A 24390-nucleotide genomic window follows, 5' to 3' on the forward strand; every position below is an offset into this window, starting at 1 on the left:
GTGGCATGACCTCAAGAAAGCGATTCACACCAGACATCCCAAGAATATTGCTGAACTGAAACAGTTCTATAAAGAGGAATAGTCCAGAATTACTCCTGACCGTTGTGCACGTCTGATCTGCAACTACAGGAAACGTTTGGTTGAAGTTATTGGTGCCAAAGGAGGTTCAACCAGTTATTAAATCCAAGGGTTCACATACTTTTTCCACCTGCACTGTTAATGTTTACATGGTGTGTTCAATAAAAACACGGCAACATTTCATTCTTTGTGTGTTATTAGTTTAGGCAGACTGTGATGGTCTATTGTTGTGACTTAGATGATGATCAGATCACATTTTATGACCAATTTGTGCAGAAATTCACATCATTCCAAAGGGTTACATACTTTTTCTTGCAACTGTACCACTTGTACTAACTGAATATTATAAATCTCATTTAGAACACGCAAGATTTAACTCATAACTAATTTATACTTACGAAACATCAATTTTCCCATCCTGCCTCTTTGTAGCACCAGTGACCTTTGTGTTCAGCTTAAACTTCAGACCCTGTTTTTGAAGGATACGGTGGAAATTTTTGGAGATTTCCATGTCAATGCCAACACCACCAACATGACCCAAAAATTCAACTGCTGTAACATCTGCTCCTAAGCGTTGCCATACAGAGCCCTGTGAAATAGATGTCAATACAGAGTTAATTGCATTAAGCTAGTACTCCATATCATTTCTTTATGAAAAGGAAAAAAAAAAAAAAAAAAATCAAAGATTACACAATTCATGGCAAAATTAAATGGGGAAAATAAAAAGGTTTGCATTAATTCCAGTATTTTACAAAGTGTCTCAGTGAAAAACTGTTTAAAAGTTTGTTCTGGTCCATAACACTTTATTTCTACCATATTCATCCAGACTAACGGCTATCTAGCTTGTTTCTCACCAACTAATCAAAAGAAATATTTTATCTAAAACTGAAACAGAAATAAACAAATTTAACAGAAACAACTGATTGTTAATTGATACTAGATAAACAAGCCAAGTGCCAGGACTGTCAACATAATTAAATACATTTGAAAGATGTGCAATTTATAAATGTACATTAAGCATCATCATTTACAGAAGAGATGGATACTTACCAATTCCACTCCTATTACACCAGCACCAATCACCACCATCTTCTCGGGGACTTTATTCAGAGACAGAGCACCAGTTGATGACACAATGGTCTCTTCATCTATCTGTAATCCATTAAGTAATAAGACATAAATCACAATGTCATCTTAAAATAAAAAATGAGCAATTACAAGAAAACCTACAGAAACAATAGGCTGAAGAAGACCATGCTCAAATGAGCTTACAGTCTATAGGAGGTTGGATGTAAAACACAACAGGAAAGGAAATAGCAATCAAATAAGGTGGGAGTGAAGCAGAGATGGAGGAGAGAGTAGAGTGCTGCACTTTAGGAGAGAGCAAGAGACAGGTATGCGAGGTAGAGGTTAGAGCAGTTGAAGATGTGTGTTAAGGAAGGCACAATACAAGGGGAGAGAGAGATCTGTGAAGGTGAGATGGGAAAGGATCAAGCGGGCAAGTGGTGGGGTGAAAGTTTAGGAGAAGCGCAGCTACCTCTTGTTCAGTAGCAGGGGAGAAAGTCTGAAGGGTAGGAAAGGCATTATCTACGTGTGGTTGAGAAAGAGAAAGACAGGGTGGCGAGAATTCTTTCCTTAGCTGTTCAATCTTGTCGGTAAAGTAGCATGCAAAGATATCGGCTGTAAGGTTAGTTTGAGGGGTGGCCACAGCAGGGCGAAGAAGAGAGTTAAAGGTGTCAAAGAGATGCCTGAGATTGCGAGACCATGAACTAATGAGAGGGGAAAAGTGCTGTGCTGTATGAACAGAATATAAATCTATAATGGAGAAAGTCTAATTTAGCACAACGGGAGCATTTTTGCAGGTAGCGTGTGGATTTAGTATGCCACGGTTGGAGGTGTGTCCTCCTCGAGATGCCTGTTTGGAGCAGAGCTGGAGTGTTCAAGGCAGAGGTTGAGGGTAGTGTTCTAGGTGGAGATGGCCAGTGAGGGACAGGAGAGGGAAGGGATGAATAACAGTTGTGAATCAATATCAGCTGACAACTGCTGGAGGACAACAGAATTAAGGTTCCTCTTGAGTTGAATAAGAAATTGAAGGTCATGAGTCTATGTTTACAGATAAGACAAAACTAGTTAAGAGAATACAGTCTGAACATGATATAGCATCTCTATAAATTGAGGAACTGGGCAGACAAGTGGCAGATGAGATCTAAAAAAAAATATGCAAGGTCATGCATTTTTAATTAGGAACCCACAAGCAACTTATACGTTAAATGGGGTTGACTTAGGAATAACATTAAATGAAAAAAATGTTAAATTACAAAATAGGCAACAAATGTAGATTTTTATTTTTTTGCCTTTTTTTGCAAAAACATAAGATGTATTTTAAAGGTTGAACTTAAGGACTCAAGTCCTTTTTTCAAATCTAGATTGCTATGTACCTTATCATATCTGCCCATTGCTAGTATAAATTGGTATGGAAGTAGGAAGTGTGGAGTCTCTACTTTAGCCATACCAAAAGTGGGGTCAGGGCTGTGAGTTGCCAGAAACCTGCATTCAGTGTTACAGCACTTGAAAATAGATGGACATTGCCAGAGGAATGCAGGCAGCATAACCAATGCAATCAAATGAAATGGTTAAAGTGCTTATAGTGTACCTTTAAAAAACAAAAGCTGCAGCATTCAAGTAATTATTTTTAAAATGTAAAAGAAATATTAGATTCTCAAATTGGTCACATGATGTACCAAATGCAATTTACCTCTATTCCTGGGAATGGAGCCACGTCAGAACCTGTAGCTACAAGAATGTTCTTAGAGTTGATAACTTGGGAAGTGCCATCGGCTTTGGTTGCGGTTACTTGGTTTTTGCCTGTGATTCTTCCAAAACCTTGAACATGGACAACCTGTGAAGAAATAGGCAGTTTTATTATCCAGAATGCCAAATAAAACAATCAGAAATCCATAAGAAAAAATATGCAAGACAATGGGTTAAATTCATCAAACCTTATGACCTTCAATTGCAGATTTACACTAGCACTGCCAAATCCCCACAAAGCTGAGAAAATAGCCTCTTCCTTAGTTTGGCATTGAATATGTACAGGTGCACTTAAACAGAAAGGGTGAAATTGTAGTAAAATAAAAACGCATGGCAAAAGTTGCCACAAACGTAACACATCTAAACCCCCCCCCCCCCCCCAAAAAAAAAAAAACCACTTTAAATTTTCTGATATCTAGACTTCTGTCACGACCACTTAAAAGTCCTTCCAATTATGCATTTATCTTCGCTAAAGGGACACTTTAGGCACTATAACAATTCAATTGAATTGGTTATAGTACTTGGAGTCCCTGGCACTGTTTCTCCATTCAGTGTTTTCAATCATAGCTGCTCAGGCTAACTCAAGCAGATGGGCTTGAGAAGATGGTCTGCTGGGGACTCCGTTTTAGCACTAAAATATTGAGATGCGTTTAAAGGCAGTGACAGGGAAGTGCAGATAGACTAATTTTATTTGATATTCTACTAGCAATGTATCTTTTGGATATTCCTTACACATATTCTGTGCAAAGTAAAAATGAAATGGAAAACATTTACATAACTATAAAGGTGCTCTGTTTCCTCTTTTACCAAATCAATTTCTCCATTCTTGTCAGATATTTAACACATCACTAGAACTATGGATCATTACTATTTCAAATTGTAATGCAACTGTAATGCAGCTATGTTCACACCTCATTTAAAAGTATATGTGAAATGAAGCCAATACTAAAACAAGGACTTTACAAACACAGATTCCAAAACCATAACATTTTGGAATCTGGGAGGACTGACAGAAGAACTAAAACGTCTGGGAAGTAATCTAAGCTATATAAAATTATATAAAAGGGCAAAACCATGAAATGATACTCAAGAAAGGATTCTTGCCCACATGCCAGGGCCACTGTAGTTGGGCAACATATTAAATTATATGCATATTTTAGTGATCTTGCAGTAAAAAAACCTTTAATCACTTAAATGATTCCAGTATTGATGGCCCTCAGCGCTGGGTCAGAACTACATCTCCTTCGACGTGGGGAGCTAATGGGCATGCACTGCGAGCACATTAGACCCTCCCTATAGGAAATGGCTCAATTAATGTTTTCCTATGGGGATTTCCCCAAAGTTGGATTTTCTTATGCGGAGCGTAAAGACGTCCAGCATCAGGCAACCAAAGGACCCCGGAAGCATCTCTAGTGGCTGTCTGATAGACAGCCACTAAAGGCCGGCTTAGCACTGCAATGTAAACATTGATATTACTCTAAAACTACAATGTTTTACATTGCAGGACTAAGGGAGACAGGAACAGTGCATAGACATAGAATGTGACGTCAAATAAGAACCATTTGGCCCATCTAGGTTGCCCAATTTTTTTTTTTTTTTTTTAATACTTTCATTAGTCCCTGGCTTTATCTTATAGTTAGGATAGCCTTATGCCTATCCCACGCATGCTTAAACTCCTTTACTGTGTTAAAATGAAAATTAGTTAAGTATTTATGAGAATGGCAGATAAGGATTTAAATTCAGTTTAATAATTTCTAAACTAAACACAGTTTGACCATAGCCCTTTGAAAGGCTGCTATGTGACAGCCCACTTCAAAGAGCTAAAGTTGCCTGGGGGCCTATAGTGTCCCCTTACGTGTTTATGGTGCCTACAGTGTCATTTTAAAATTCACATGGCAAAGAAGGGGTAAGTTTCTTATGAGCATACAAATAGAGAAGAATTAAAAGTGCACCATTTTAAACATTACTTTACTGAACTACAGTTCTCTGCCATTTTGTATCTGGCAAAATCTACAAAAGTAAGAAAATTTACAAATCTGAGTCCTTGTGTACAAACAAAATAAATAACGCCTTATTACCATTACTTGTCCACAACGCCCAATGCATAGAAAACAACCCTTAATTCATGGATACTGAACACATTTACTCAACGCCCTGCAACAACCAAACTAATTTATGTGGAAAGATACATTTCTTTTATTCAAATAGATTACAGATATTAAGTTGCTCCCCCCCCTGACCCCCCCCGCCCAAAAAAAAAACCTTCAAAAAAAGCAATATCTGACCTTGTTCTGTTTAAATAAATGAGCAATACCAGATGTAAGAGACTTCACTGCACCACTTTTCTGCTCCATCATCTTTTCTAGGTTTAAATTGAGGCCAGTCACTAAAGAGAATCAAAGACATATTTAATCAATCTGCTTAACACCAAGTTTTATACTACCAAAAGGTGTCATGGTATAGATTCAGATTTCATGACTAAGACATCAAATGGTAAAATATAGGTGACAAACAATCATGCTTGGAATTTAGCAGAGATGGAGTTTGTGAGAAAACAGAGGACAACCAAACATTTAATAGATTACAGTTGAGTTAATCATTACTTGGTTCTTAGACATGTTTTAGCTCCCTTGTCCCATTACAGGGATAACTTGTTTTTTTTTTTTGCATCTTAGACTGACCCCACTACCAAAATGCAATCTGAAATGCAAACCAGCTCTGGCAAGTTCTGTATAAAAGAGATAGAGCAACCACGGAGAAATTTTTTTTTGAATCTTCTTAGGTAAAAAAGGTTAATTCAAATGTGCTCACAGTGCCTAATGGGGTTCTAGCCAGACTTTACTGATGAGACCCAACACGGCTGAAATAATAATTTGGGATTGGTTAGTCTTCTGTGCAGAGGGAACCTGCCAGCAATTTGGAAATGGACTCTTTAATGACACAAGGGAACTTAAACTAGCTCAAGAACTGAGAATAACACAATGAAGGATAAAATATTATTATTATGATATTTGTATAGCGCCATCAAATACCGCAGCGCTTTACAATGGGTGGACGAACAGACATGTAGTTGTAACCAGACAAGTTGGACACACAGGAACAGAGGGGTTGAGGGCCCTGCTCAATGAGCTTACATGCTAGATGGAGTGGGGTAAAATGACACAAAAAGGTAAGGATAGTATTAGACTAGTGACAGTTGCAGAAGAGGAATCAGTCAGGAGCTATTAACAGTTTAATTGATACGCTTTTATGAAGAAGTGGGTTTTTAACAATTTTTTGAAGGAGTGAAGACTGGGTGAGCATCTAACAGAGGAGGGAAGCAAGTTCCACAGGAACTGTGCAGCCCTCGAGAAATCTTGAAGGCGAGCATCAGAGGTGGGAGTACGGACAGAAGATAGACATAAGTCTTCAGTAGATCGTAAGGGCCTAGACGGGACATACTTGTGTATAAGGGAGGATAGATAGGTGGGAGCAGCATTATGTAGAGATTTGAAAGCAAGAACCAGAATTTTAAATTGAGCTCTATATTTTATAGGAAGCCAATGTAGGGACTGACAGAAGGGTGAGGCATGGGAGGTGCGGGCGAACAGGAAGATGAGCGTCGCCGCCGCATTCATTATGGACTGTAACGGCACAAGTTGGAAGGAAGGACAGTGGAATGGACCAACACCTTAGTCGCATCTGGCGTTAAGTAGGGGCGGATGCGCGCAATGTTTTTGAGATGGAAATGACAGGATTTGGCGCTAGATTGAACATGAGGCTTGAAGGAGAGGTTGGAGTCAAAGAGCCTGCGTGGTGGAGCTGATGGTAGCACCGTTGGCTTGGAGGGAGACAGACACAGGAGTAACAACACTTGAGGGAGGAAAGACCAGAATTTCAGTTTTGGTCAAGTTTAGTTTAAGGAAGTGGGCAGCCATCCAGTTAGAAATAGCAGAAAGGCAGTCAGATACACTAGTCAAGAGGGACGGGGAGAGATCAGGAGAGGACAGGTAGTTTTGCGTGTCATCTGCATAAAAATGATATTGGAAACCAAAGGAGCTAATGAGTTTACCAAGGGAGGCAGTATAGATGGAGAACAGTAGGGGACCAAGGACTGAACCTTGGGGGACACCAACAGAGAGGAGTTGGGGAGAAGAAGTAGAGCCAGAGAAAGAAACACTGAAAGAGCGCTGGGAGAGGTAGGAGGAGTACCAGGAGAGAGCAATATCTTGTACACCGATATTGCGGAGGATGAGAAGACGCTGTTGATGATCAAGTGTCAAAAGCCGCAGACAGGTCAAGGAGAATTAGGATAGAGTAGTGACCATGAGATTTTGCATTATTATTATGATCTTAGATGATTAGAAGTTGGCTTTGGATGCTGGAGATCTCTACTTTTGGGTGGAGAGGCTTGACAAACAAAAAAATAACCCAAAAACTGACTATATTTATAGCATTTAAGCATAACTACTACTATAAGCTTTAGTGGTTAGGATTCTTGGAGGGCCATGTTAAACATGCCTCTCTTTATGAAACAAGTGTGAAATTTAAAGGTTTGTAATAAAGACCCCGAGAGCTTACCTTCAATTCCTCTACTTGAAAAATCTTTTCCATGCGCTAAATGATACAGGTGAGAGTTGTTCAACAAAGCCTGGAAACAAAGCATTTATTTTACTGAACATCAATATTTATAAATAAAAGCATATCACAGTGCAGGTGCACACACACTATATGAACAAAAGTATAGAGACACCCACTAATTATTGAGTTCAGGTTTTTCAGCCAAACGTGCATAAAATCAAGCACATTAAGACGATACTATTAAGAACCAAAACAACTTTAGCTTAATGGAGCATATTTAATATATATTATATATACACACATACATATACACAAAGCAAAACAGGAGCACTCTCTTGGTTTTTCCAAAGTGTATTTCAAAAAGTGTTCACCACCTTTACATCAATATTTCGACCCTTCTAGGTCTTTATCATTTATATTTTTGGGGGGGTTGAGTGCCAGTCTGGATATGGATATAGATAGAGAGAATATATATATATCATGCCCCTGTAGCTTTACTGATCAATTCTCTGCCATTTAAGGGTTAAATCCCATTTGCTTATGCTTACACAACTCTAGCCACACAGCTCCTGGTTGTGACACAAAGAACATGAGAAAAAATAAATAAATTATATATCAGATGTGACAGCACAGTGTGTTTATTTTAGACATTTGTATTTCCTGCTCTGCTAATTGAACTTTAATCACACACAAGGCTCATGCAGGCTATTACCAAAGCAGGAGACAGAGACTGTGCAATAAAAAAATTTGAACTCGCTTTACAGGAAACGTGTACAGAGACTATGTAGGTTATATGCAGGGAGAGTGTGACTATAGCTGCATAAAGTGTTTTAGCTCCAAAGTAGTAGAGAATTGAACAGTTATACTGCAATGCCCAAACGCTGCTTCATTAAACTACATTTTTTTTTATGCTTATATAGTGTCCCATTAATGTCAACTGACAAACAACTGCAGTATAATAGGTAGCACTTAAGTGCTCCATGACCTTAAAATAACATTCAAAACACAAAATAACACATTTTGGTCTTGTAGCACAACCTTGTTTATAGTTGACTGGAATCTTTTTTTTTTTTTTTTTTTTTTTTTTAAAAACAAAACCTTTTAATAGCTGTATAAAGGTTTAGGTTTAACTTTTAATACTACATACTTTTGATGATAAAAACATTTTACTTGAGAGAGAAGAGAAATAGCCTGAAATGCAAGTTTTTATAAAATTATAATTATGGATACCTACAAAATGTACAACATTGAATTAATTTGATATATGTTGAAGGGAAAGTGGAAATAAGCTTGTTTGAGGGATAAGACAAACAAAGAAATAATAAATGGAATAGAAAGAGACAAATTACTGTTTTAACATAGGTCGCAAAAGCAATAACCGAAACGTGTACAGTTTTTCCATATACCTTAGAAGGAATACAGCCAACATTTAAACAGGTCCCACCCAAGGTTTCATTCTTCTCCACACAAACGGTCTAAAAGTAAGGAAAAACAAGTAACATTTTAATTTATTACCCAGATAAGTTTCCATTTTTTTTTTTATGTTATCCTTGCCGTGGGCATTCAGACCATTTATCAATGGCTGTTGATGCCGGTTATCCAAAAAAAGAATGAAGCAAGCCTTGTTAAAATATAACAAAATAGGTAATGGGAACAAGGTGGTCATGTGTATACTGTGAAATATAGCTTCTATGTTAAAATAAAAAGATGCAAACTATGAATACATGTAGTATATTTTTCCCATATCCCTCCGTTCTACTTCCATTAATATTCACAATCACCGTTCAATTTGCCTACTCATCAGTGGCTCCTTCCTTAATATCTATTAGGGGAGCTGACTGTCTTTGCATGTTTCAGTGACAATGCGATTTTCAAGGACACTTTGCACTTCATGTGTCTATTCAAATACAGCATGGAAGGAAGTGAACCACCATCATATTTACCTAGCAGGAAGGAGGCATAAAGAGAAGTTGTAACATCTGTATTACCCAAGTAATTGCAGAAAGGGAAGGCTAACAACTTCATGATGACATGTACTCACCTGGAAGCCAAGCTGGGCAGCTTTAATAGCAGCAACATAACCTCCAGGGCCAGAGCCAATTACTGTGACATCCGCTTCCACTTCAGAAGATATAATAAAAACATTAAAATCAGCACAAAAAAAACATTTACACTTCTGAAAATTCACTAGAAATCAATAGAATAATAAACATTTCAGTGAAATGCCACAAATGATCATCCACTTAGAGAGAGAAGAAAACAAAAACAAAATACTAACTTTGATCCCCAAAATCTGTTACGCATCTACAACCGCCAAAAAAACCCACCCATGATAAATAGTTTCTACATTTTGTCCAGAGTTTAGAAATACTAACATCCACAGACAGGGATTGTACCGTCCATTCGCTGTGATCTGGAGCTGATCTTGAGCTCCAGAAAAGTGGAAGTGCAATATATTTTTTTTCCTTATATTCTGCATCTGCTGTTATAGACATACTACACTATATTAGTATTCCTGTCCCATTTAGTATTTATCCTTATATTGGCTCCATTGGGTTCCACACAAAGATTTTAATTGTTAAGAGCTGCTTCCCTACATCACCCGCTTTACTTGCATCAACAACCAGAAAGAAGAGACTCTGGGAAAGTTTTAGCTGCTGTACACATAAGGAACAAGTGCCAGAAATCTCACTTGCTGCTATATCTAATACCATCAGAGCGGCTAGAACCGATCATGATCGCTTCCAGCGTTCTAATTCGCTGCAGACGTATCAAGGTCGTTAACCGGTTTTTCTGACCTTTCAGTGTTTCTTCAGGCAGTTTGAGCCATACTCCTCTACATGTGACCTACAAAGTCCTCTTACAGTAAATAGAGATCTAATGTTTAAACTTCTTTTATCAAACAGTCTGTTTAATATAGAATTTCTTATATCTTGCTCTTTTAATAGTTTGCTAGAGCCTCCTGTGTTTTACCTCCCGACCATTTTCATATGGTATACAGAAATGTAATTAACTCTTTACTTAAATGCACACTGTAGGGTTAGGAAAACAAACATGTATTCCTGACCTTATAGTGTTAAAAACACCATCTAGCCCCTCCTTGCTCCCCTAAATATAGTAAAAGCTTACATTTATTCTAGTCTGCTGCTGCTGGCTCTGTCTGCTTTGCTGACATCATGAGAAATGATGATCTGAACCAATCGCAATGCTTTTCCATAGGAATAGCATTGGAGCAAGAAGGCAGATCAGGTGCAGAGCCATCACAAGCCAAACACAACCCTGGCCAATCTGCATCTCCTCATAGAGATGCATTGAATCAATACATCTCGATGAGGAAAGTTCAGTGTCTCTATGCAGAGGGTCAGACACTAAATGTCAGTGATGCACAATGTACAGCACTGCCCCAGGAAGTACCTCTAGTATCCATCTGAGGAGTGGCCAGTGGAGTGATCACTAGGCTGTAATGTAAACACTGCCTTTTCTCTGAAAATACAGTGTTGACTGCAAAAAGCCTGAAGGTAATTAAACTCACCAGAACAAATACAATAAGCTGTAGTTGTTCTTTTGACTATAGTGTCATTTTAGAGAGCTTAAACTTTTAAAACAAACTAATGCAGAAAAAATAATCAACCCCATGCGCAGTCTTTTTTATGAACGTATATTAGAGGAATAAGAGTATTACAAAACTTACATGGTTTGTCTGAATAGGTTCTTAGAGGCACTGCACATAACCTCTGCAACCCCTGAGGAATTCGATTGAAGGGATTCTTTTAGATATGTAAAAGAAAGATACAAAAGTCAATCACCTATGAGAATAAAAAATAACTAACAGGGTTATTCACTGTGTGAGAGTTTAAAGTGAATTTCAAATTTAAGGTAAAAAAAAAAAAAAAAACAGCAACACTAAAACATTCTCTAAATTAACTATGCTTCCAGTTCAAAGAATCTTACTTTCTGAAGCCTTAATGTCCATCTATTGGGATACGCACATTTAAAAAAAACAAAAAAAAAACCCAAAAAAACGGATTTATACATTGCTAGCAAATGTACAGGTTTTTCAATAAAGTTATATTTGATCTCTCTGCTGTCCATCAATTCTCAACATAGAAGACTTCCAAATGCACAACCCTGTATGAGGACAATTGAGTTACAGGAGAAGGAGGAGAAGCTCCCTGTAGGCTGTTCCATTGTGTTTGCTGTAGCTACTATAATTATTATTGTGCCAAATACATATTGAGCATTTGTAGAAGAATAGGGGAACAAGGGGAACTCTTACTTACTACAGATGTTAAAGTGCTGGAAGCTCTCAGGCAAACAGAACATAGAAAAGAGGTGGGTGGTTCAAACTGTAACACCCAAGGACACTGCGTTACAACACCAATTCTGGAGATGGGGTAAGAACTTCACAGCTTCTATAGCAATTACTTTATATAACATATATAGTGTAAATTATATATTTATATGGTTAAAGGAACACTCCAAGCACTAAAACCATTACAGCCCAATTCACAGGAGTGCAAGCTGCAACTTTCCCTAAACTAAAATAAAGCCTAGCTCACTAAACAGTAAATTGTGTGCTTTTTATTTTAATTGTTTTGCAAATAATGTTTAATGTATTATCAATAAAAAATTTTTTTATAAAATGTATTAACTAAATAGATGGTCAAATTTTACCTAGTCCTAGACATTTCAATTAGAGGGTAATACATTCCCAAACATAGGGCAATTGTGCAACAGCTGATATGACTTTTTCTTGTGTGCAATTAAAGAGATGTCTATAGCCTACTACAGCATTCAGGCCTATTGGACAGAACCTTTTGCAGCAGTGTTCCAAACAGAACAAAATGCAGTGGGTGAAAGTATTACACCGGAAACTTTAAAGGGCCACTATAGTGCCAGGAAAACACATACTTGTTTTCCTGGCACTAAAGGAGCTCTAGGTCCTGTCCCCCCGCCGTCTCTAGGGTGAGGAAGGGGTTAAACACTTACCTTTTCTCCACCGCCGGGCTCCCTTGATGCTGGGGACTCTCCTCCTCCTTTTCTCTGTCATCGGCTGAATGCGCATGCGCGGCCCGAGCCACGCGCGCATTCAGCCAATCTCATAGGAAAGCATACTCAATGCTTCCTATGGACGCTGGCGTCTTCACACCGTGAAAATCAAAGTGAGAAGCGCAGAAGCACCTTTAGCGGCTGTCAGTGAGACAGCCATTAGAGGCTGGATTAACCCATAGGTATATATAACAGTTTCTCTGAAACTGCTATGTTTACAGCAGAAAGGGTTAATCCTAGAAGGACCTGGCACCCAGACCACTTCATTGAGCTGAAGTGGTCTGGGTGCCTATAGTGGTCCTTTAAGTGTGCTGGAATTTGGCAAGATATTTGTTGGGCAGTTGTGGTATCAATATGAAATAATTTAATTAAAATAAATGTACAGAGAGAAAATAGAGACTGTCCACACAAGTTCTGGATATTTGAATTTTGGCATTTCATTTTAAATACATGAGTCTTTAACCACTAAGCTGCTACTAAATAATCCAATTTTAAAATAAGGTTCTAACAAGACAGTCCCATATTGATGACTTAGGAACCACTGTACAGGCTAATAGTAGGGTTTACAGACCTACCATGCCGTCCTGGATAAAAATCACTTCATCCTTATAGGCAACACAATGATTGTCTTGCAGTATGTAGGATTCAGATGCCACAGGATTAATCATCTTCAGTGATTAATGACTTGATGTCCCTCCTGCAATACATGAATTCTTCGTACTGCATGGTACTTTTTTGTGCTGCATAAAACCCTTATAAATGACAACGCGCATGCGCACCAGAGCTTAGTTATACTCTCTTTGCCAACACAATGTTTCTCACATGGGAGCATAAGTTGCATGAACAGCAATCCACATTCACCAATGCTTCATTATAAAAAGGGCTCACCTTGGCATTGAGGGAGTGCTGAAGGCAAATAAGAGTAACCTCCTTCATAACCTAAAAGCTTTATAAAAGGTGCTGATTTCTCGTAAAGATTTTTTCTCAGGTTTAAGGAAATATTATTGTGATAAAAAGAGAAAATCTTCGTGGAACCAGTTCAGTAAATGGCTTGGATGGGGATAGGCATAGAATGTGCATGTGGAGTCATCATGAACTCCCACACACCATGGGAAGTTTTATATATATATTGTGTATGTGAGTGTAAACAATGAGAGCAGTTGTTATAGTAGTTCCAGCGAGGCCTGTATTGTGCAGGTGAAGGTCGGGGGATCCTGCTGTCAGTAGGAGCACACAGTGAGCAGGCACTCTCACAGTAGGCCTCGGCTGTCACATTGCCCCTGCACTACACCCACTGCTCTTACAAGAACCCTAACCTCCTGCTCTGTGTGCAGCCAGGCCGGGCAATACTAGAGGCGAGCTTTACCTTATTTAAGGTGCAGTACACCCTGCTCCAGCTCTGCATTTTGCCCCGTCGGTTTACAGCTTCTTCTCAACTCCAAGGTCTCCTAGAACTGCGCATGCGTCAAGGGGCGAGGCAGCCGCGGGGGATCACGGAACATGTAGTCGAAAAATTGGGTTTCATGGAAAGAAACGGCCAATGAGGGGAGGGGGCGTGGCAAGTGTTAAAGACGGTATTTGGCGAGTGTCTGCTGCCACTCAGACATTCTTGATTTCGGAAAGTGAGCGAAGGGGGTTTTATCCGCCTTTTACTTGATTCGGTTTTAAATTGAATACATTTGTCTGATTTATTAAGGATATATCTGACTCCTTCGCATCCGAGAGGATAGGAGATTGCTAGAAACATGGAACATTATTTCAGTTCCATATTAACCCTCTTTACAGGGACATACTGAAATAAATGGCAAGGGTGAAATGAAGGACTACCCATAGACAGCAATAAAAATATTTACATATCTGTGTATTAAACTTCACTAAACAGACCATGTTATCTAAATGCAGTGACAGATCCTGAGACTCAGACTAAGTGAAATTATTATTATTTTTAATTCTTTTCCAATAGGCCAGGTGTGCCATTTACATACTTGATCCAAACACATCACGTTTACATTGGTGAATGAATCTTGAATGATGTTGAAGCCAGCTTCTAATTTTAATAATGACAGGAGGCTTCCTGTTTTGCATAATCTCTCTTTACTAACTCCATAGCAGCAAAGAAAAAAGTGTACAAGAACCAATCAAAAGTAATAGGAAGTATAGTATCCACAGTAAATAGGCTCCTTCTCTTTCTTGCTGCTCCATCAGCAGACAGGTCAGAGTTTTTGCCCCATACATCTCTAAAGTGCCTAGGGTCCTTGCCCTGATCATACCATGGAAAACTCCCCTGCGGACTTCCAAGCCATGATAAACGCAGCAGGATCCGCATCCACGGAGAAAGCACTATCCAAGGTGATGGTGGCGAATGCTGACCAGACAAAACCCTCTGAACCCCACCGCTCCGATTATGACTCAGACCCCAAGGTTTCGAAACCCCTCACTAGAGAGGAGGCCTAACCTGGCAAACGCCTTTGGAAGGGCGAAAAGGGAAAACACTACCCCTCCAAGGGCAAGACGCCTGCTAGACTCAAATCGGCACTTGCCCTACGACACGACTACTCCTTGGAAGAGGAGGGCGATTTGCCCCGTTTTCCTGGCCATACTCTGGCGAATTTCAATGTGAAAAAACTTATATGCAAGACTTATATTTGACTCTGTAACTTTTGAAAACATGTACATGTGGGGTACTGTTATACTCGAGACTTCGCTGAACACAAATATTAGTGTTTCGAAACAGTAAAACGTATCACAACAATTATACAGTTAAGTGCCATTTGTGTGTGAAAAATTCAAAAAATGACACTTTCACTGACGATATCATCGTTGTAATACATTTTACTGTTTTGAAACACTAATATTTGTGTTCAGCAAAGTCTTCCGAGTAAAACAGTACCCCCCATGTACAGGTTTTATGGTGTCTTGTAAAGTTACAGGGTTAAATATAGTGCTAGCAAATTAAATTCCCTGGACTTTCGGCTTGGGTTGTCAATCAGGTCCCGCAAATTGTAATTAATAAAATTACCTAATTATGGAAAATTATTACATAAATATATATGTAGAATTATTATATAATTTTTTAAAATTATTTTAATTTATATATAGGTATATATATATATATATAGTGATATATACGTTGAAGGCATTGATGCTATGGACTGGCCCGTCCGTTCCCCAGACCTGAATCCAATTGAGCACATCTGGGACATTATGTCTCGCTCCATCCATCAACGTCACGTTGCACCACACGTTGCACCACAGACTGTCCAGGAGTTGGCAGATGCTTTAGTCCAGGTCTGGGAGGAGATCCCTCAGGAGACCACCCGCCACCTCACCAGGACATGCACAGGCGTTGTAGGGAGGTCATACAGGCACGTGGAGGCCACACACACTACTGAGCCTCATTTTGACTTGTTTTAAGGACATTACATCAAAATTGGATCAGCCTGTAGTGTGTTTTTACACTTACATTTTTAGTGTGACTCCAAATCCAGACCTCTATGGGTTGAAAAATTTGATTTCCATTTTTTAATTTTTGTGTGATTTTGTTGTCAGCACATTCAACTATGTAAAGAACAAAGTATTTCAGAAGAATATTAAATTCATTCAGATCTAGGATGTGTTATTTTTGTGTTCCCTTTATTTTTTTGAGCAGTGTTCATATATATATATATATATTAATTTTAAAATACAGTTATAACGAAATTAAAATGAAATGTGTTGGCATGCTGGATGTCTGCTCCCCACTCCATGTATTAAAGGAGAGAAAATGCAATGCTTTCCGGTACAAACAGGTGAGTGGTGCTTCCACTTTTAGTTTAAAATTTTTCTTATTATTTCTCCTCTACATTTTAGACAATCATTAAGACTGGTATTCTCTCCTTTCTGACTGTGTCACATATTCATCCGCTTATAAAAATGTGGTTAATGACATTTACTGTCCACACAGGAAAAGTTGTGCCGAGCAGCAACCAAATCCACAGAAGAGTTAATGATGAGCAGCAATTATGCAAATGGAAACCTGGTAACTGCCTTTGGGGTCAAAGGCTGGTTACAGCCTATCAGATCTAGAGGAGGGGTATTTAGGCCCAGTTCTTATCCTGCTCAGTGCCTTGTCGTGGTTTCCCAAGTGGTTGTTCGAGAGCGCGTTATTGATTCTGGTATTCTGGTTATTTGGCTTTGGCATTGGTTTTGACTTCCCTGTTTTCTGGCATCCCTGACATCTGGATTTTCCTTATCGTTGTGTCTCTTTCTGTTTCCCTTGACCTCGGCTATTCCTGACTATTCTTTGGTACGTTAGTCCGGCCATTCTAAGGTCCGGTATACGTTACCTATCAGTCCTCTATATTACACAATTCTACGTGCTGGATCATTCTGTAATCCTGACAGACTGCGCCTGTGGGGAGAGACTTAATACTAACCATAACTCTACTGTCTGCTGGTGCAGCCAGTTTATCACTAACAATTAAAGATTATGTTAGCTTTAGTGTACCTATAATATTAATTTTACCACATGACAGGAGGCTTCATATTTGCATAACTCTCTTTACTGAAAATCTCCAGCAGCACAGAAACAAAACAACCAATTAGTAAAAGTCAGGTGATACATAAAAGGCCCTGACAGTTACATCACTTCCTCTTTCTTTGCTGCTCCAGCCTGGCCAGCCAGGTCAGAGTATTATTTCTCCCTAAGGTTTATTCTTATTAATGGAAATTTCTATTGCGGATTTATATTCATCTACTATACTTGTAATTACTTTTCCCTGGCTTCCCCTTAACCTGTCCCTATATATTTTATTTATCCTTTTTTCTTTGTGCATCCAGCCTTAGCCCTCTGTCTTATACTTGTGCTTCCCCTTCCCTCTCGGTCCACGGACATCGTGGCTGTTAGTGCCGCGCCTGAGCTGCGGGACAGTTAGGGTATATTGCTGTGGGGCTAGTAGACTTTGGGGTAGGCTGGGGAGAGTCCGTGGCACTTATTTCTCATTTTTGCGGTGGGCCCGCATTTTGCGTGCTTGCTGACAGCGTGCTTGCGCGCTAGCAGCGGCCATCTTGGATCTCGCGAGTACCGCAAGATTCATGGCGGCTATTTACTTGCTTTATTCCAGATCGGGAATAACACGATCTGGATTTTAGGGGACCTGCTGAACATGGTTTACTCAGCACAACTTGGATATCTACTGCAGGTACCTCATTTCCACTGGATTGCTACTGTATTCTGTCAGTTCACAATTGATACAGGATTCACTAACTGTGCTAAATAAATAGGTGGCTTTTCACTGGAAACTGAGTGTATTTTATACTGCCTGAGTGCATGCACTGTCACACTTAACAGGGTTATTTACATATATACTGTACCAAGAGTACAAACATTACTGTGGGTCTCCTCTGGGTTTTGTTCATGGCACATCACCTGGGGTGACCCCCAGCTATCTATGTCTGTCCAATATTGTGCCAATTACTAACGTGGGTGTCCTCTGGTTATCACGGCACACCACCTGGGGTGCATCCCAGCTAATTATATGCGGGTTCTGCTGCGGCAGAAATTTTTATGGACTGAATTGTTCCTATGGGATTCTGAAAGTGCCTCTGCTTACTACATGCACTGCATATTGCTCATCTATGAACGTGGTTCAGCTCTGTGTACAACTGTGGTGAACCCAGTAAACAAGGGAATTCCTGGGTCACCCGCTACTACGAGACATTCAGGTCTCAGCTACCTCTCAAGGGTATCCCCCTGGTTATCAGGAGAGAGAGCTCTCCTGCATTGGCACACAATACTATACACTCACAGGCAATTTTTGGGCCACTATACCCTGGGCAAGCCCCAGTTGTACCAGGAGGCTGATACCTCTATGTGATTGCCCTGCCACCATTGCACCCACTGACTATCACTGTCTCACACACAGGACAGAACCAGACATGGAAAACACACCGCAACCGACCCAAGATTTCCAAGCTATGATTAATGCCGCGGTGGCTGCCTCGGTGGAGAAAGCTCTGCTATAAGTGCTACCCCAGTCTCATGGAGACACAGGCCCACCAGATCTGGCGGAGGCCTCGAGATCGGAAATGTCAAAATCCAAGCGACATTGGAAGGGATCAAGCCCTCCGGCCTCTAGGACCAAGGGCAAAGCACCTGTCAAACGGCCCAAATGGGCGGAACCGCAAGAACCCGTCGCCCCACCACCTCCCTCCTGCGACGAGGAGGACTATGGTCCAACAAGTAACCTTAACATTGTGGATGAGTGGCGCGAAGATGACTCACTCTCAGAAGATGAAGACTGGCAGGACTTAACAAAGTCTTCCTCGAAATATGTTAAAGAGACCGTACTAGGGGAGGACGAAAGACACAAGGAAACCCTGGGGGTCCCTGAAACAAGGATGGCCGAGGATGGTATCTTCCTGGATGAACAAGGGGTACCACTCTTCGACCCTTGGAACATTCGCCACCCTCGATCATCAGAGTAGACCCTCCCCGACCACCTGGCGAGATTCGTACACGATTGGCTACGCAAACCCCAAGAGAAGGAGGTTCGTGCACGCCTGAAAGTCGAATGCCCTAGACTGCTCCTGCCGGATAAAGTGGCCTGCATCCCGTAATTCGACACCACGGTGGTGGTCTTTATGTCTCGCTCTGGGCAGAATACACACAAGGGTGCTGAGAAAGGTCTAAAAGCTGCACAAGACAAGCTACTAGACTTGCTCGGCCCTATTGCTAAGATTCTCCACTTTGCGGACACCTAACTCGACCTGCACCCTATCCGCGAATGTGCTCAATGGGCCATATGCCTACTGGGAAATTCCAATGCAGCACTATGGACTGAACGGCGCAGATCACCTTTCTCCGTATTGACAACAAATTGTTGGACCTTGGATCCAAAGAGCCTGGTCCAGAAGCTAAAGGCCTACTGTTTGGCGAAACCTTCATTACCGAACTCAAGAGGCACGTGAGCCTGTTTACCACCTTAAACAAAGTGCAAGCATCCGTGAAGCAGGTCTTCCACGCCCCACCTGGACGAGGTGTTTTTGGGAGGGCTGGTCGGCAGAGAAGGCGAGCCACCAGCCGTTTCTGGTCAATGGGCTCCAGAACATACCCACAATCATCCAACTTCTTTCCAGCCATGACTCAAAGATCCTCTTTCTACAGAGGCACGGATATAGCCAGAGGCTCCAGAGTACGTGGACATGGTCGCTTCACTAAGGGTAAGTGCTTATACCAATTTACCTGTCCCCAACTTTACCGCTGGCAACCTGTCTCTTTTCTTACAGAATTGGGAGACGATCACCAAAGATGCCTGAATACTCCAGACGGTACAGGGCTACGTCATAGAGTTTTACTCGCAACCCGTTCAGACCTCTCCTCCACCCCAAATACACGAAGGAAGACGAAGGAATCCGCACCCTCTTCAAAAAGGGCGTAGTACAATACGCGGCAGAGGGCGGCGGTTTCTTCAGCAATATCTTCCTGGTCAAGAAGAAAACGGGCGCTACTGACCGGTTATCAATCTACAACACTTAAATTACTACGTGGTATACAGGCATTTTAAGATGGAAGGAAGTCATCTTTGCAAACAACTGGTTTAAGCGTCTGGACCTCAAAGACGCATACCGGTCAGTCCCTGTCGCCCTAGATTGTCGTCGCTTCCTCTGGTTCAGGGGGAGAGACGTACATGCCAGTTCACATGTCTGCCTTTTGGCCTCAGCTCGGCTCCGTGGTGCTTCACGAAGCTGCTGAAACCAGTGATGGCTCACATCCGAACCATGGGCGTGCGATGTCTCGTTTATCTGGACGATTTTCTGATTTTCTGCGAATCCGCATCCAGACTACGATTGCAGGCGAAATTTATTGTTCACTTTCTGGAATCTTTGGGTTTCATGGTGAACAGACAGAAGTCTAATCTCTCTCTCTTCCCCAGTCGGTCCAGTTCCTCGGCTTCTACATCGATTCAAAGAACTGCGTACTACGCCTTCCAACGGCAAAGATAGCTTCCATATGGAAGGAAATCAGATGCGTCCTCAGGATGGATACGATTCCCCTCAGGATGCTCGCTCGGATTGTTGGACTTCTATCATCCTCCATCCAAGCAATATTTCCAGGACCACTACATTACAGAGTCATGTAATGGTGGCTCCTTCACATGCAAGCCTGGAATGGCAAAGCGATCTTTGGTTCATCCCCAGACTTCATTGTAGAGTCGGACGCCAATCTCTGGGGTTGAGGGGCCCACTGCTCGGACTCCTTCACAGGGGGACCTTGGCAGGGCAAAGAGACAACTGTTTGGAATCCACAGCCATCCGCAGCCTAGCTCTAGTAATCTCTTGCATGAATTATTGTAACTCTCTCCTAATAGGTCTTCCCACAAGTTGTTTTGCCCCGCTACAGTCTGTAAGTGTCAGGATCCTGCGGGCGGCTGCGAGGGGAGGCTGCAGTCCGCTCGCGGCACTCACCCTCCAGCCGTCCGCGGTCCCCTTCTCGTCGTACGCTCGGCGAGCGGCATCCTCCCAGCCTCGGATGCCGCCCGCGTCTTCCTCTTCGTCCCCCAGCGGCAGCATGCATGACGCTGCAGGCTGGGAGACCGCCCATTTTTGTAAACGCCGGGGTCAGCCACCTGACCCGACGTTAAAGGCACAGTGCCTCAATCACAGTGGGAGGTATAGATATCTCCCACGTGTGATTGTTAGTTCTGATTGGAAATTATCCAATCAGAATTAATCAATGGCTTTAAATACTTACCTTTCCTGTCTCTCTCTGCCCTGTTGTGGTCTTTGCTTTCTAGTATTGCTGTTCTACTTGTGTTTCTCTCTGGTTACGTACTCTCTGGCTTGTTTATCCGACCTTGCGACTTTCTCCAACCCTTTGACCTCGGCTTGTCTCTCGTTATTCTGTCTTCTGGTTCCCCTTACTCGGCTTGTCTCCTGACTATTCTTTGTGTGCTTAGCCCGGCCACTTTAAGGTCCGGTACTGCACCTTTTCTGTGTGTGTGTTAGCGTGTTTGGTTCCCAGAATCGTGACAGTAAGGAATGCTCCTCACCTGTCGCTACTCTCACACCTCTCCTCTATGTCAGTCCTTACATTGGCTTCCTGTATCCTATAAGAGTCAATTAAAGGAACTAATCCACACCTATAAAGCACTGACCAATTCTAGCCCCTCCTATATTTCTTCACTGATCTGCAGGTATGCCCCTTCTCGTTCTCTCCGCTCTGCCTATAACCTTCTCCTGTCTGCTGCTCGCACTCATACAGCAAACTCATGCTTGCAGGACTTCTCGCAGGTGGCTCCTTTCCTTTGGGATAGCCTGCCTACGACCATTAAAAGAACACTATAGTCACCTAAATCACTTTAGCTAAATAAAGCAGTTTTAGTGTATAGATCATTCCCCTGCAATTCCACTGCTCAATTATCTGCCATTTAGGAGTTAAATCACTTTGTTTCTGTTTATGCAGCTCTAGCCACACCTCCCCTGGCTATGACAGAGCCTGCATGAAAAAAAAACTGGTTTCACTTTCAAACAGATGTAATTTACCTTAAATAATTGTATCTCAATCTCTAAATTTAACTTTAATCACATACAGGAGGCTCTTGCAGGGTCTAGCAAGCTATTAACATAGCAGGGGATAAGAAAATCTTAATTAAACAAAACTAGCAATAAAGAAAGCCTAAATAGGGCTCTCTTTACAGGAAGTGTTTATGGAAGGCTGTGCAAGTCACATGCAGGGAGGTGTGACTAGGGTTCATAAACAAAGGGATTTAACTCCTAAATGGCAGAGGATTGAGCAGTGAGGCTGCAGGGGCATGTTCTATACACCAAAACTGCTTCATTAAGCTAAAGTTGTTCAGGTGACTATAGTGTCCCTTTAACCCTTTAAGCTCTCCCCTAGTCTTCAAACATTTTAAAAGTGCCTCAAAACCCATCTCTTTAGGAAAGCTTATGGCCTCCCAGAGTAACATCTCACATACCTGCCCCTTGCTTTCTCCTAAAAGGCAACACTCTATTCTCTCGTCCAGCTCTGCTTCACTCCACCTTGTTTGATTGCTTCCTCCTGTCCTGTTGGGTTTTACGCCCCACCTCCTATTGAATGTAAACTCGTTTGAGCAAGGCCCTCTTCAACCTATTGTTCCTGTACGATTTTGTAATTGTCTAATTTATTGTTAAATCTCCCCCTCTGATAATATTGTATAGCGCTACGGAATATGCTGGCTCTATATAAATACCAGTAATAATAATAATAATAATAAATATAATCAAAACAATAACCCAAGAAGAAAAAACACCTAATGATAACTAACTAAACACAACAGTGTAGTGGGACCTGGGTAACCTTGCTGGTTATCCCCTTTGGTACTGATAGGTCAGACCCATTTCCCCAGTAACCGGATGGGACACAGTTCCAGGATACAACTTTGACAATCTTTATTTGGGCACACAGCTTTTTAAGCACAGACCCCCGCAGGCTACATTTTGACATTTAGGGGGATATACTTTGGGGCACAGTGCCCCGGGACGGGAAAGGGTTAGAGGGTTAAAACTTACATAGCTAAATAGCCCCGGGTCCCCTCTGGGACCCCTGCAAAAAGCGGTGTGATCGGATGTACAGAGCCGGAGATATCAGCGTTGAAAGTCTGGGTCTCAAGTCTCTGTACATCCCCGAAATCAGTTCCATGGTGTTGCTTGGTTTAGTCCAGTGAATTCAAACTTCGCGCCTAAACCAAGCAACAGCCAATCAGCTGAAATGGCGCGAACCAAATCATGCCAATCAGCGTTAGGAGAAGGAAGGAGGTTCACCGCCCAATCCGAAGAAAGGGCGCAAAATGTATTTGCGCCAATCAGCGCCCAAGGACGAGAAGGGGCTTCGACGCCCAATCAGATGGAAGGGTGTGAAACCCCGTTTGAATAAGCACTCCATCTCGGAAATAGAAGGCCAACTATCCGTGCAAGGAAGCGCAGAGGAATGGTTGCCATAGAACCTTGCAGGTCTCCATGCGGATGGATGCAATTTTTGAAGCGGAGAGTCGTAGGGTACAAGTTCTGGAGTCAATCTCGAACCCCAGGAATTGAACTGTCTGAGCCGGGTTCAATGCGGACTTGGGTCTGTTGATCATGAAACCCAGAGATTCCAGCAATTGGACGGTGTAGGTGTTGTGATCTCGCAACGTTCTCTGTCTCAGCTGAAGAGGAGAATGTCGTCCAGGTAGATGATAAAACAAATTCTTCAAGCATGAAGGTGAGCAACCACTGGTTTCAGCATTTTCGTGAAACACCATGGGCCGAGCTGAGGCTGAATGAATTGCCACATGTCTCCGTGCCATAGGAAGCGTAGGAAACAGCAGCTCTGGACGTGAATAGGAATAGTGAGATATACGTCCTTGAGGTCCAGTTGAGTGAACCAATCTCCATCTTGAAGGAGATCCCGAGGAGATGGATGCCTTCCATCTTGAAGTGCCTGTAAACGACCCGAGCGTTCAACTCCTGTAGGTTGATCACTGGACGAAATTCCCCATATTTCTTCCTGACCAGGAATATGTTGCTGAAAAAGTGCCGGTTGAATGGCTCCTTCAGCGAAGCTCCAACTCTATCAATCGGGCGTCGACGGCCACATATCGCAGTGGGTGGGGCGGGTGTGATTGAACGGGAACCTCCTCGAATTCTATTCAGTATCTGCGAACTAGGATCCAAGCGTCCATGGAAAGGTCTGCCCAGTTCTGGAAAAAAGAAGAAACACGACCTGCAATCTAAATAGTAGGAAGAGGTGTAGAAGAAAAAGGACTTAGCAGAGGTGAACCTTGCTCGGGCACGTCCTCTGCCACCTCTTCCACGGTCCGAGCCCCTGGAATAATTGATCCTTTGCCGGTTTCCCATTTGCGTGAAGAAGGGTTGCGTTTGCATGTAATGGGG

The 24390-nt window shown here is 41.7% G+C and overlaps 1 protein-coding gene across 1 annotated transcript in view; it reads right to left on the minus strand.

The window, feature by feature from the left end:
• The window catches only part of DLD (dihydrolipoamide dehydrogenase), a 36376-nt gene extending 22406 nt beyond the window's left edge, over positions 1–13970 (minus strand). The window contains exons 1-9 of the mRNA XM_063448084.1: positions 13865–13970; positions 11141–11216; positions 9491–9570; positions 8856–8924; positions 7450–7519; positions 5175–5275; positions 2834–2977; positions 1129–1230; positions 477–667 (exon numbers count right to left, since the gene is read on the minus strand). Of these exons, the coding sequence (XP_063304154.1) occupies positions 477–667; positions 1129–1230; positions 2834–2977; positions 5175–5275; positions 7450–7519; positions 8856–8924; positions 9491–9570; positions 11141–11216; positions 13865–13903 (872 nt within the window). The 5' untranslated portion in view covers positions 13904–13970. The remainder of the gene's footprint in view (positions 1–476; positions 668–1128; positions 1231–2833; positions 2978–5174; positions 5276–7449; positions 7520–8855; positions 8925–9490; positions 9571–11140; positions 11217–13864) is intronic.
• Between the last annotated feature and the right edge of the window lie 10420 nt (positions 13971–24390).

Source organism: Pelobates fuscus, chromosome 3 (assembly GCF_036172605.1).
Source record: "Pelobates fuscus isolate aPelFus1 chromosome 3, aPelFus1.pri, whole genome shotgun sequence".
NCBI classification, from domain to species: Eukaryota; Metazoa; Chordata; class Amphibia; order Anura; family Pelobatidae; genus Pelobates; species Pelobates fuscus.